General features: G+C 33.1%; 1 protein-coding gene across 1 annotated transcript in view; it reads left to right on the top strand.

The window, feature by feature from the left end:
- Window positions 1-15,078, top strand: part of NSD2 (nuclear receptor binding SET domain protein 2) — an 80,296-nt gene that overhangs the window by 15,416 nt on the left and 49,802 nt on the right. Inside the window, exons 5-9 of the mRNA XM_020992227.2 lie at window positions 4,972-5,116; window positions 6,021-6,098; window positions 8,452-8,570; window positions 10,940-11,021; window positions 11,983-12,107. Of these exons, the coding sequence (XP_020847886.2) occupies window positions 4,972-5,116; window positions 6,021-6,098; window positions 8,452-8,570; window positions 10,940-11,021; window positions 11,983-12,107 (549 nt within the window). The remainder of the gene's footprint in view (window positions 1-4,971; window positions 5,117-6,020; window positions 6,099-8,451; window positions 8,571-10,939; window positions 11,022-11,982; window positions 12,108-15,078) is intronic.

Below are 15,078 nucleotides of genomic sequence, written 5' to 3'. Positions count from 1 at the left end.
TGTTGTAGAAGAGAGTTTGAATAAAAACGGGTGCCGGTAGACTGGGGAGACGGATGAAAAATGATGGTTTCTTAATGTGATGAAACAGTGAAGTATTGTTCAATAAGAAATGATAAATATGAAGAATTGAGAACAACATTGGAACTTCTAAATGAGCTAATACAGAGTCAAGGAAACAGAATCAAGAGAACTATATACACTATGACTAAAACAGTGTAAGTGAAAAGATTACTTGTAAAGAAGTTGAATTCTGAGTAAATGAAAACATGATGGACTTTGTCTCTCCGTTCATACTGTAGAGGCAGGCAGCTACTGTACAGAATGTTAATGTAGAATATTATATACACTGCCAAATGTGAGCACTATATTGGATATTCTGTTTTAAGTACTTTGTCACAAGAAGTGTATTTAAGTGGGCAAGAAGGGAGTGGATTGAAATAATTAATTAAGGACAAAAGGCATCAATGGAATATTTTAAGAGGACTAAATGATTATCTACTGACTTATTTTCCCATAAATACAGAATTTATATAAGAGCAATTTACACACGTATCAAAGGTGTCCTTGATGATAGCATTAGAAGAGAAAGATTTATATAATGTTCTGTGGTAAACCACATTTACCATCACACAATTGACTGATAGAAGTAAAGAGTACAAGATCCCTATTGTGCTTATTGTTTAGCTATAAAACATCAGATTTGATAGAGTGAAATACTGCCTTAGGTGTCACCCACATACAGTCAATCCTCAACATTCAAGCAATTAACATTATGATTTTATTCATAGCACACATTTGTGGCTATGCATGCAATGGAGAAAAAAAAATGAGAGGTGCAATGTGGCAAGTTTATAGCCACAAAAAGGAGGAAAGTATTCATAAAAGTGCTTGTGAATTCGCTCCATAAAGTGCTAAAGTAACCTTTCAGGTGCGTAATAAGGGAATTGAAAAAATGGAAAAGTGATTAAGTTTGTGGGTAAATGAGATGGTAGTCGCCCCAGTGAGCATTCTGCCTTCCCTGTGCCTACGCCTCCAGACTTCCAAGTGGGACTACCTCTGGTGCTCTGATCTGGGGCCAGGGACTCGCCCTGGAGGCAAGTGCTTTCCATCTGGGAACAGTACAACCACTGAGCCCAAAGGGAGATTAGAGATGACAAGTTTCCCTCTTCCATTTTTTACTTTGGAGTTCTTCTGACATCGTGGTCCCTGTACCTCCCAGTATTGCCCAGTGTTGCCTTTACTCTCCCTTGCATTATTTCATATTACCCCTGTGACAGTTGAGGATTGACTGTATATAAAAAAACTATACGTGATTCCTTGGAAGATAAAACAATAAGAACTTTGTTCTTCCCCCTGGTTATTAATAGTAAGCATTACTGTTGTGGAGAGAATTGAGCACAAAGTCCACATTGAAGAGATATTTCCTATAGATGGTGAAGTCCCACAGATATTAGTGTTTGTGGATGACATTGTGTTGCTGGCACCAAGCCCTAGAATATTACAGAGCCTTCTAATTGCAATCACTTAAAAGACTTTGGGCTATCCACTTAGGAAAATCCAATGGATAGCCTGTAAAACTTAATCAATCAGTTAATGTGTCTTAGACACTACAAGTAGACAAAGAGTTGGGTCCAGAATAGAAAAAGAAGGGAGCACACTGGATTGCTTTTGGAAAATATTAAAGTTCTTATAATGGCTTCAAAGAAACAAAGCTCCATGTTTTTATGTGTGTATGTATATATATATATAGATATAGATACACACACACACACATACACATACACACATACATATACATACACAAACATATATACATGTATATACATATACACACACATATATAATTTCTTTTTTTCCAAGTGAAAATTTTTGTATTTTATTTTTTTAATTACATGTAAAAACAATTTTTAACTTTCTTTTAAAAAGAAAATTTCAGGTTCTAATTTCTCTCCTTCCTTTCCTCCTCTCTTTCCCTCCTTGAGAAGGCAAACAATTTGATATAGATTGTACACGTGTGGTCATACAAAACATATTTCCATATTAGCCATGTTGAGAAAGAAAAAACAACCCCTCACCAAAATAACAAAAATCAAGTTTAAAAAAAAGTATGCTTCAATTTGCATTCAGATTCCATCAGTTTTTTTCTCTGAAGGTGGATAGCATTTTTTAATCATAAGTTCTTCAGAATTGTCTTGGATCATTGTATTGCTTAGAAAAGCAGAGTCATTCACAATTGGTCATCATACAGTATTGCTGTTACTGTGTACAGTGTTCTCCTGGTTATGTTCACTTCACTTTGTATTAGTTCATATAAGTTTTCCCAAGTTTTTCTGAAAGAGTCCTGCTTGTCATTTCTTATAGCAGAGTAGTACAACTTGTTTAGCCATACCCCAATTGGTAGACATTCCTTCAATTTTCAATTCTTTGGCATCACAAAGAGAGCTGCTATAAATACTGTTGTACATATAAATCCTTTCCCCTTTTTAAAAAAAAAATCTCTTTGGGATACAGACCTAGGAGTGGTATTGCTGGATCAAAGGGTATACAGTTTGTAAGCCCTTTAGGTTTAGTTCCAAATTGTTCACCAGAAGGAAAACTCCGTATTTTTAATACCAGTTTTCTTTTATTAATGGAAAGATGCAAGGTGGGCGTGAACAGGCTGCAGCACATTGCAGAAAGAGACATTAGAAAGGAGAAAAGCATGTCATCAAAAAATGTATGATTGAAAAAGAGAATGGAGCTGATTGGCAACTTAGTGAAGGATAACTTATGGACAACCTATGTATTCTATTGGGTTTCTTCCCAACATCAAGGAGACTCCAAGAAGGCTTCCCAGCACATTAGATCAGCCTCCAGAGGCAGATTTAAGGGAAGACATAGGTAAAAATTGAGTAAAGTTTGATTTCTGTCATTGGAGGGACTACCCAAATGGATGATATCACAGATAACGTTAGAGTATTGGAAGAGAAAGTAGAGAAAGGTAACCACAAAACACTGAACTAGAAGTGGGAAGATTTGTTTCTCTGCCTTACATCTAGATTGTCTTTTTGCCACTTATTCAGTAACCTTCCTTTATTTGAGGTTCACTCTCTCCATCTTTATCATTCAGTCCAGTATCTTATCACCAATCATCTACTGCACACTAGGTCATTTTTCTTGGCCCAAGAAGCTCAGTTCCCTACTCATGGGTGTTTCTTTAATTTAAGCCCTTATCACCTCTCACCTGTACTGTTAAAATGATTTTATAATTTATTTCCCTGCCTCCCTTCTCATCTCTCCCCAATCCATCCTCCACATAATTGCCAAAGTGATATTATTAAAACCACAGACCTGGTCATGTCCCCTCTTAATAAATTTTTTTCCCAGTAGTTTCTCCTATGCCTCTAGGTTAAAACGTAAACTCTGTTTGGTAATTAAAGACTTCCATAATCTAATTCTTCTCCAGTTATATTACTCATTACTCATTCAATTCTTTTTTCTTTTTTTTTTTTTTTTTGTGAGGCAGTTGGGGTTAAGTGACTTACTCAGAGTCACTCAGTTAGTGAGTGTTTTGTGTCTGAGTGCAGATTTAAACTCAGGTCCTCCTGACTCCAGGGCAGGTGCTTTATCCACTGCTCCACCTACCTGCCCTCCATATTCTCTTTTAGTCGAACTGGCCTGTTGCTCATACGTGATATTCTCTCTCATGCTTTCATGTGTTTGCACAAATGACTCTATATCTAGAATATACTCCATCCTCACTTCTGCCTCATAGAAACTTCAGTGTCTTTCATAGTTTAGTTCCATGCCTTTTTGTGTTTCTCTTAGTTATTTTCACTCTTCCCTTCTTAGAATTACTTGGTATATACTTTGTATTTACCTTTATGTCTATTGTATTACCCAAATAGAAAGCAAGTTCCTTTGTGCATGGAATGTTATTGTTTCTGTCATTTTGTGTTAACTTGCACCTACTACAGGTGTGTTGAATGTTACAGATGCTTAACAAATGTTGTGTTAAATTGAATTCTTGGTTAGTAAGATCTTCATATATTGTTGAAAATTCCTTGCTGCTAATCTTGCGGAAAATCTTCCTGAAGTGTGACTAGAAGTCTCACACAGACAGATTTTAGCTGTCAACACTGTGATCAAAATTAAGTATTTTAAATAGTGGCTATTTGGAGTATGTACTCTGTAAAAATGTCTAGTTCCTAGCTGTAAAGGATAAGAACCATACTTAGGAAACAGTGCTAAGACTGGTGAGAAGATAAAATTGAGCTTTTCCCCCTCTCATTAAAGTAAAACAATCTGTATAAAAATTATTGAATGACACTCCTCACTCCCTACCCTCACCCCCTGTGAATCCAAAGGATCAGTAATGGAGCTTGCAACTCACTTCTGAACAGAGAAGTGATATACTCAAAGATACAGAATAAGACATACATTTTTAGGCATATGGCCATTGTGAAAATTTGCTTTTCTTGATCATGATTATTGTTTAAAAGGGTTCTCCTTTTCTCTCCTTTTTTTTTAACTTTTGGGTTTTTTTGGCTAGGCAATGGGGTTAAGTGACTTGCCGAGGGTCACATAGCTAGCAAGTGTTAAGTGTTTGGTCTGAGGTCACATTTGAACTCGGGTCCTCCTGACTTCAGGGACAGTGCCCTATCCACTGCACCACCTAGCTGCCCTTCCTTCCTTTCCTTTTTTAAATAGTGGAGGGAAGTGGAGAGGAGAGAAAAATTATATAAGTCACATTAAAAAAAAATAAGTATCATTGGAATATATTGAACTTGTTCAGCCATTCCCCCCAACTGATGGGTATTCTCTCAATTTCCAGTTCTTGGCTACCACAGAAAGAACTGCTATATTTTTGTGCATGTGGGTCTTTTTCCCATTTGTATGATCTCTTTGGGATAATGAATGTATTACTTTTAAGTAAAAGCAAAGTTTTAAAAGATAATACTCCTAATAATTATTTAATATTTGTGTTCACAGGTAGTTGCTGAACATCCAGATGCTTCATCTGAAGAGATTGAAGAATTGCTTGAATCACAGTGGAATATTCTAAATGAAAAGCAGAAAGCTCGTTATAACACAAAATTTGCCATAGTGACCTCTCCCAAATCTGAAGAAGACTCTGGTAAACATAAAACTGTGCTAGCATACTCTAATTAAAATTGATATGCATAGTGATGTCAAACTTTTGAGATCTGTAGGGAAAGCAGTGGTTCACTGTTTTCCAATTTTAATTTTTTATATTTGTGCCAGTAGCAAAAAATTGCAAATGATTACAATAAAAAAAACACTCTCTGAAGTCTACATTTCTTGCTTATTGTTATGAAGAGCTGTTTCATGTATATACACATTGTGATACTTTGAAATTACAGGTTTCTCATTCTTCTTTTGCCTATAAGCAGCTGCACTGTAGCCTTTATTATCTACAGAGATGTGTGAGAAAGATTTGGAGAGAGAAGAGTTGGGATAATTAAGATGTTCTCTATGAGTACAAATTCAGGGATTATTTGGTCTAAGAAAGGTTTATAAACAGTAGTCATACCCCTCTTTTGCAAGTAACTGGAGGTGTAATCCCAAGGAACATATTCCAAAACCGTTAAAAAATAGCTTGTTTCCACTGCTCTTTTATATACGACAATATTGGCAGTTATAAGATGATTCCTATAAGAAGATAAAATAAATATTTATTGCTCTTTTGAGTAAGTTACTTGAGGAAAAAGTTATAAATAGTATATTAAGCTGGCCTGATCTTTAAAATCAAGTGATCTTTGACCCACTAGTTCTTTATAGCACGCTAAGAAAGATTTTTTTTCAGTATTTGAAAAATTACTATGTGATACTTTGCTTTGGGCAATGACAAGAATGAGGGGGAGTGTCTTGTCAGAGTTTTTTAAATGTATAAGATGGTCAGATTTCTGATGATATGTGTGTGCAAAAATATTTTGTGGGGAAACTGACAACATTTTAAGAATGAATGTCAAATCTTTGGATATCAGTTTAAAAAACAAAAAAATTCTGTATCTCTCAAGGTTCATCGTTGAAGAATATTGGAGAGACCAAACGTAAAGTGTTTCAAGATTCACCTAAAAGGAGATCAAGATCCAGAAGTAATTGAAATTTGTATTGTGTACAATTAGCTCATCATTTTAAGTAGTGATTGAGTATATCGTTTATGTAATCATATCTACGTACCATAACATCTTTATTTTTTTTCTCAGATGCTCTTGTGTTGTTTTTAGAATTTTAATAGATCCAAGATTAAATTTCTATACACTGTAGAATTGAAATTGTTACTTTGGTCAATGTCTTTTGCAAGTAATGTGATTAGAATAACGAGGGGGCTTTAGTAGTCAATAAATGGAGATAATTCACTCTTAGACTTCTTCGACTTAAGTTCAGAAAAGTATCATGATTTAAAAGTGTGGCATGTTTAATAGAAGAAAAGATGATTCCCCTTCCCCCCCAATTATCTTAACCCTGAAGAGTAAGTTGTAAATTTGAAATAATTAGCTTGATGATAACCAAAGATAAAACTGATCCTTGCTTTTATCTTTGCTTTTTCAAAAAATATTTATCACAAATTTGTTGTTAAAAATTTTTTGTGCTTAGAAAGCTAATAGAATTTAAGTATTTGTGTGTAGTCCTCTTCTGCAAATGGTGTTTAGTCAAGGTATTTGTTTTCAGGTGTCTTTTAATCTTAATCTTAAAATTACTCTGGTGCTAATAAAGATGCGGAATGTTCATGGTTTCTTACCTCGAGTATTAGTTTTTTAAAAGTATTCAGATAATCTGTCTGAGCCACCTCTCTAATCTTTAAAAACATTACAGTTACAGGCATTTGAAAGAAAATGTGGTTTATGAAAGGGATTCTGAATAAATTGCATAGTTTACTACCATCTAGAGCAAAGACTATGTTGCTAGAAATTAATAATGGTTTAGTGATTGTTTTGAGATAAACAGGTGCCTGATGGACTGAGTGGTGGGCCTCTGTTTGTTTTAACTTAACTTTGTCAACAAAAAAAAGTGCATGAACAGAATTACTCTTTAACAAGTGAGCAAGCTTGTATCTATATATTGTTTTGTGTATTAGAGATCATAAGTCAAAACACAAGTTTGGTGGCCATTTTTTGTGTATTGCTTGCCATCCAGCCCTTGGGTTTTCTGGAGGCAGTGTATAGTCATGGACATTTAATTTAACCAGGCATACTTTACCTTTTAGCTAATGTGTCCATACTTGATGTGTGGACAGACCCTGCCTTTGTTGATCCATTTGCTATTGTACCCATAGAACATGCACTTAGTTTGGGGTCTATGCACAATAGCTGTTTCTTTCTGATAGGCAGATAGATGTATATACCTGGATCTGGAGAACATATTTCTGTTCCTCTGGAATCTAATTCTATAGCTGTAGACACCAGCTGTCTACAAAGAATTGGTGCATGGGCGGAGTCCCAACCTAGTGGTGATTTTGAATAAGCTTAGATTAGCACTCAGCTAATGCTTTTTTTTTTTTTCATGTTAGTGGATTTCTATCATTGGAATCAGTCGGGGTAGGGTGTCTGCATATTTAGGTAGATCTTTCTCTCCCTACTTCTAAAGAGTCTAGAGATTGGCTGGTGAAAGTATGAATTTTTTAAAAATTCCTTATCCATTGAGTAACTTTCTGCTTCCATAAGGCAGTTGTGTAGATGAAAACATTTGCTCTATATTTAGGGCATGTATAAATTTCCACATCAGGATAGTCCACTTGTTTATCTAGTTGAATGTCTGAGTCCTTTATGTGACTCTTAAATTGATGTCTTCAGTTCTTTTATATCCTGGGAGGACATGATTGCACTTCAGACTAGAGGGAATGTTAAGAAGTCCTTAATCTACAAAAAAGGGGGGCAGGGAACACTTGATACTTTAAGTAGATAGTTGAAATGTAAAGAGAATTGTGAAGAATTTACATACACATATGTGTACATATATATAGTATGTATATATGTGTGTGTGTATATATATATACATACACCCCCATATATATATTTTATATGTATATATATATATAATATATATATAAAATAAAAAGAGAAATACAATCCTTACTTATTAAGGAACAAAGGATTTATTTAGTTTTATTGGATCACATTAAAATTAGTATTGTATCAAAGAGATTAAATGCTATTATAAAAAATGATTGCTAAATAAATATTCAGATAAAGAAAACACTTTTAAGCTCCAATAAATAGCATAATGTGATCTTTGATATCTTACAAGAAAGTTCCTTGGAATTTTTGGTAAATGAATTTGACCTGTAACAGCTAGGTCCTAGAGATACTATTAGAATTAAAGAAACTTTTAAAAGCATCAAAGAACATTTAAGTTTTTAAAATTTGCTACCCTAGATAGGTTCACAATACTTTTAATTGGGCTTTAAGAGTATTTTTTCATGTAAGTTTCCCCATCCCCCATTCCAAGGTAACTTACATGGAAAAAAAAGAAACCATACAAAGAGGACACAGCACCCTACAGAAGATTTTGAAGTTCAGGAACCAGCTAGGAAAAGACTCAGGATGGATAAACACAATAATCGGAAGGTAATTATGCTACTGGATTCTTTGAGTTGTCTATAAAAATACCAGTCACATGACTGTGGTTAAATTTGTTAGTGTTTCCATTTTTAGGACTTAATTCTGTGAAATTGGAATTTGTCAACATAATAAGCTAGTCAGAAGATATTTATTTAAATATTTAGCTTTGGGAAATGAATCTGATTAACCAAATGAAGATTTCTCTAGGAGCATATTAAGTTGTTGTAAGTGGGATCTGAGAATCAGTCATTACTAATACCTTATAATTTTATAATACATTGCTTTTGCTCTGTACAAGGCAGTCCTTCACAGTTGGTTTGCCATTAAATGTAGAAGAGAATTACATACAAGGAAACTAATGCTTTTTTGAAGCCTGAGTTCTTTAAGAGGAAGTAGAAAGGCAAATAGAGAGCCTGACTTTGAAGTCAGGAAAACCTGCTTTTAACAAATATTGGCTCTGTGATCCTGGGTGAACTTTCCAGTGTCCCAGGCAACTTTGTAATACTAGAGGTTGCAGAAAAATTACTCACGGGTTTGGATCTCCTTCCTCAAAAATTAAGTTTCTTATTTAATAGGTTTTCGTAGATTTTTGAGAGGCGGTATAGTACAACAAATTTGGAGTTAGATCTTAGTTAAATCCCTAACTCTGTCATTTTGTGTAATTTTAAACAAATTATTTAACTTCTGTAGACCTTAATCTAGTTTTCCAATGCTATTATCTGTGACCTCCAATAACATGGCAAATTGATAGTAAAATATACATCATCTCTAAGCACTTTGTACTGGTAAACCCTTTCCCTCACTATACAACACCTCAGAGGAAAAACAAAGAATTGCCTTCATTTATTCAAAGTATAAATTATCTATTAAAATAGGTGGATTATTTCTTTGATAAACCTAGGATTTTACATGTTTTATGTGTACAGCAAATGTATATTAACCTCTTTAAGTTTTTGTTTTGTGATATTCCTCAATTCTGTTTATTCCCGTGTATGGATGTATGTTTATATATAAATTGTTTTAATATGAAAATATTTTAAAAGAATAACTATTTCATACAAACATATGGGGTATGGCATTGTACCTTAACTTATACTGAAATATATTTGGCTTTGGCTCTTAACAGAAGAGTTGATTATATATTACTTTGCTTGAAGTTCTGTTCCTTCTTGCAGATCTGAAGTAATTAGCTAGCTTTTTATTTGATTTTTCTTTATTTATTAGCAGAATATATAAACCGATTCTGAAAAGTCCAAAGTTAAAGCTAATCTTAACACAAGGAACAAGAAACCTTCCTTTTTTTTTTATTGCATAGCTTATTCTTATATTTTAGCCAGTGTCTGTGCCTTTCTGGATGCTTTTGATTCCTTGATAAACTAGATGGTTAGAATGAATCACTTGGGAGCACATTAGCACTACTTGTTAGTGATAAAGCTTTAGATGTTACTGAGCACATACTTGTAGTCCTTTTCAATATTTTACCTCGAAATGAGACGGTTTCTAAATCTGTGTGTGTAAAGCATTCCTAAGAAATGTGTTATATTAAGATATTTCATTTAAAAATCAATATTTATATAAAATATCAAGACAGTATTTCTTTTGTGGCATAATTCCTATTTTAAAATTTCAGAACATTTATATAAACTCATCAGAGAAGTTGAGCATAGCATCTCTTACTGTAGTTCAGTTATCAAGAATTTATCAGATGAAAATTGCTGTTTTTAAGACAGTGCTTCAAACAATCTGAAGTGTAGTTGTACTTAACAGATTTGGAAAGATATATTAAAAAATGTGTGTGCTCCACAGTGCTATTTGGCAGATAATGTAAACTACAGGCTAATCTGGAGCTTGATTTCAATGAAAATGTTGGCACTAACTTGACAATTACCAGTGCAAAACAAGAGCAGTCTTAAGGCAGAATTTAAATTAGAGAAATACTTTCCCCAATTTGTTCCTTTCCAAATTTTCATATTGATATCTTAAATACTAACATGAATAGTTCATAGGAAGTTTATGTAAATCCAATAAATTTCAGGTAACAAGCCACTATTGAAATTAAAATCCTTATGTTCAAGATTTAAATGTTGAGATTTTAATCCCTTTATTCCTTGTCAGATATTAAGACTTGCGTATATATGAAGGTATTGGTTGATAAGTTTTATTTACTTTGGGGGTATTAAATTGTCCCTTCTGGATTGTTTGAATCAAACTTAATTTTGTGGGGAAATCATAAACAACTTTTTTGCACAGAACATGTTTGGAATTTTAGACAAAGAAATTTGTATTTTTCAGTAACTCTCCAGAAATAATTTCTATTTCTATTCACTCTCAGTGGGAGTTTTTATTTTTATTTTATTTTTTCTTTTTTGTAACAGAGGGAGACAAGCAATGACAAAACAGCCAAAACAAACTCTTCTAAGGTCACAGAAACCTCCTCCTCCCTAAAGAACCAGTCAGGTAATATGGTCAGAATGGTTTACATTCTAACATTTAAATAAACCATTTATATTTTATCAGTTTATTCTAAATACTCAGCTAAATTTTGCTGAAGCTGTTTCTAAAACCAATTCTTATTTTAGGGCCAATAATGGGCTTTTTTGTTGTTAAATTATAGGAGCATGTTAGACTTTGAAAACAGCTACTTTTATTTTTTCTCTTTTGAGAATGCCAGTTGCTGCCTAAATATCTTAAGTATTATCCGGTGTCTTAATTTACCACTTGTTTAATGATTATGAACTTAGCAGATACAAAGAAGAAATGTAGTTATTATTCAGGTTTTTATGAAGTTGCTTAAATATGTTCTATAGAGAAGCTGTCCAAGACGGAAAAAGTTCTTGGACAAATGTAATCACATATTGGTCTAAAGTTCCTTGGATGCTTTTAGTATGAAGACTTGCTCTTGATAGATTTCTGTAGCTTGTCAAAAGTTATGAATACAGCATGAAAAATAGTGTTCTTTCTCAAAGGGAGCTTATTGAAGGTTCTAGCATTGTTAAATTTCAGTATTGAAATGCTGAACAAAAGATAAAATCCATCTCCAATCCATCTCCCATCTCCAACATTTTGTTTAAATATTTTTTAAGTTAAAGCAAAACCAAGAGGGCAAACATAAATTTCTTTGAGATTGTATAATATTGTAATGTATTTAATCAAAGCACTGCATAGAAATCCCTTCACTTTAGATGATGAAAGACTTTTTAAAAAGGGGGGGGGTAGTCTATCTAATGGTATCTTTATTGAATCTTGTCCTTGCTGTACTAAATTAACTTTAAAATATGCTGAGTACTACACAGGAACTGAGAAGACTCATCTTTAGAATATCTTCAGTTGTTAAGAAAGGGACTGTTTTAAAGCAGAAACAGGATAGTCATCTTTGAATATTCCAACCTTCACTTTGTAAACCAAAATTATTTTACAGCAACGAAAAATCTGTCCGATGCATGTAAACCACTGAAGAAGAGAAATCGGGCTTCAGCAGCAGAATCTTCAGCTCTTGCGTTTAGCAAAAGTTCATCTCCTTCAACTTCCTTAACTGAGAATGAGGTAAAAAAAAAGTGGCATTTACATGAAAGCCATTTAGTTATCAAAAGCCTGTGATTTAAAAATCCATTTTTAAGGAAAAAACAATCAGACTCAATTTTAAATTTAAGGCTCCCTTTAACTCTGTATATGAGTTAAAGCTTTTTGTCTCTGTAGCTGTGTTGAATTACATGCATTGTGACAATACATTCACTGTAGTGAAAATCGAGTTGGGTACTTCAAGTATATATGCGTATCTATATATCAATGCAATTTAATTGTACTAAAAATACACATTTTAGAGATGTAATTTTCAGAAACAAAGTAAAATGTTAGTGGTGTGCATTTTCTCCTAAAACTTTATGTTTTTTATTCATCTTCATGTCATAATTTTTTATATGGAAGCAAGTCTGCTTTTTGTTTTATGTGACATAGAATGGTCTCTTGGTCTTGAGCACAAGCTCGGTACTCTCATAATAGTAATATATGTGGGTATGTTTGTGTGTGTGTGTGTGTGTGTGTGTGTACATCCACACATATGGATAGATATAGATAAAATCAGGTTCTTTACATTTTATTTTTTATTATTCCTATTTTCTATGCACAAATAGCAAATAATGTATCTTTTTCATACCATAATATGACAATTTTGAAGTTCCATATATTTAAATTTTAGTTTATTGTGAATATAACTAGATTATAATTCCTTGAACTATTAAAATATTTGGCAGAAGATAGTAATGAGCACATGAGATTGAAATAGATATGTGTTTTCTCAGATAAGATGTAGACAAAAACCTTAAAGTCTTTATTCTTGCCAGGAAGAAATTCAGGAATGGCAAATATTTCTTGCTTGAGAAAGAGAAAGGTTGAGTCAGTAGTTTGCTAAGTGATCTCTTATCTCTCTCTCTCTTTTTTTTCTCCAAATGTCTTCCATTTTTCACTGTAGTCCCAGTTCTTTCATTGAGGATACCCTTCCATTTTTTTTCTATGTGAAAAGCATTATGCTATAATATTTACTATTGGTTTTCTCATTACTTCTAAACAGTTAACTAATTGTTAACTCAAAGTGTATTCTATTGGGGGAGTGAGAGAAGGTAAAGAAAAAGAAAACATTTCCATGTTTTTGTAGTCCAACAATAAATGTTTAAATATAGACAGGTCTCATTGGGTGGTAGGGTGGGGTGGGGGGTGGTTAGGTGGTGTTATGGCTATTGTTGAACGGGATATTTCAGTGTTTAATATAAACTAAAAGGAATTCTTGGAAATAAGAAATAAGAAACCTAGTTAAGTTCTACCATATAGTGTACATAGTATTGACATTTGTGATGTTAGTAAAGAAAACATACTGGTTTTCCTCCTATAGTTTCTAATGGAATTATGAAAGTATAATTGAATTTAAAACTTAACAAACATTTAATGCCAAGACCCTGTGCTAGGTACTGGGAATACAAAGACAAAAAATAAAAGTTTCTTCCCTCTAGGAGCTTATATTGTACTTCTTCTAAATATAGAAGATTAAGAAGCCAAGTCTAAGAATATACTCTAAACATAGGATTTTTAAAGTACTTAACTAAAGATATAAATTTAGGTACTCTAAGAGAATTATGGTAGAAATTTTCCTCTGTACTGTGTTGAGTCCACAAAACAATGTTAAAATTAATCTTTCCTAGTTGCATAATGTTATTTAGTCTTTTTCCACATTTTTTTTGGTTAGACTTTTCGACAAAGAGAATTACTAGGAAAAGCACTTCCAGTTTGCAACAGAATATTTAATAGTTGTACTTACTGTCACCACACTCCCTTCCTGTCCCTATTGTTAGTTAATCAAAGGAAAGGGAAGCCTCTTTAATTAGACATAATTTACTTAATTAAACTGCATCTAATTTTTGGTCACTTTATACATTTGAATCTACTGTTCATGTCTTCCAGTAGAACTGAGAGCTTGAAAATATAGAATAATCATCCTGGCCATTTACTGTTAATCAAGAATGCTAGAGACGAGATACATACATAATAGAAAGGTCAGGTCTTTTAATATACTATAAATACACTAATTTTTGGAATACCTCTACATCAGCATATGCTTCTAGGTAATACCTTGCTAATATTTTGAGATGTTTTTCACAGTAATCTTATTTCTTGGATTAAATGTTATGGAATTTTCTTTTAACTCATGAAGAACTCACATGTAGGAATAGAAAACAAAACCACCAGATAGTCTTGATATTAAACTCCTAGTAGAAAAAATAGAAAAATAATTTACAGATAACTTTGAGGTTTATCCAAGTATATTTGGGTGTATAGTCATCCTGTTCACTTGGCCTTTATATTGTCACTTTTGTGTGGGTTTTGGAAATTCATCATTAAAATACTTTTTTACTGAATTACATTGCTGTAATTAAATACTGTTTAAAACTTGAATGGAATAGAAGTCTTGTATACTATGTTTAATAATCTAGTATTGTCATAAAAGTATGATATTTGTGAAAAGCATTAATTGTTGTGTGCTTAATATTCTGGCTTATGAGGCAGTAAGTAGTCTGCACCCGCCACCTTGAAAAAAAAATGGGAGAAAAAGTAAGTGGGCCCACTTCCAGTCTCAAATGCATCCCTCTAAATAATGTTTTAGTTCAAAGAGGTTCCATATTTAGTTGTAGATTTTCTTTGAAACATTTCTTCCTTGTGTTTAAGGATGTCTGTGATATTTGGCTATGTATTTTCATGTTCTGTGGCTGACAACAATGAGAAATAATAATGATAATAACTAACACTTATATAATGCTTATTATTTGCTAAGGCACTATGGTAAGCACAGCTTAACTTTATTATCTCGTTTGATCCTCACAACAACCCTGGCAAGTAGGTGCTATTATTATCCCTATTTTACAGATGGGGAGACTGAGGTAAACAGAGTGACTTGCCCAGAGTCACACAACTAGTAAGTGTCTGAGGCTTAATTTGAACTCAGGTCTTCTTGACTCCAGGCCCAGTG

The sequence above is a fragment of the Phascolarctos cinereus genome, unplaced genomic scaffold (assembly GCF_003287225.1).
Source record: "Phascolarctos cinereus isolate Bilbo 61053 unplaced genomic scaffold, phaCin_HiC Scaffold_9;HRSCAF=440, whole genome shotgun sequence".
In the NCBI taxonomy this organism is placed as follows: domain Eukaryota; kingdom Metazoa; phylum Chordata; class Mammalia; order Diprotodontia; family Phascolarctidae; genus Phascolarctos; species Phascolarctos cinereus.
Note: the sequence above shows the minus strand (reverse complement) of the source record. Positions and strands in the feature narration are given on the sequence as shown.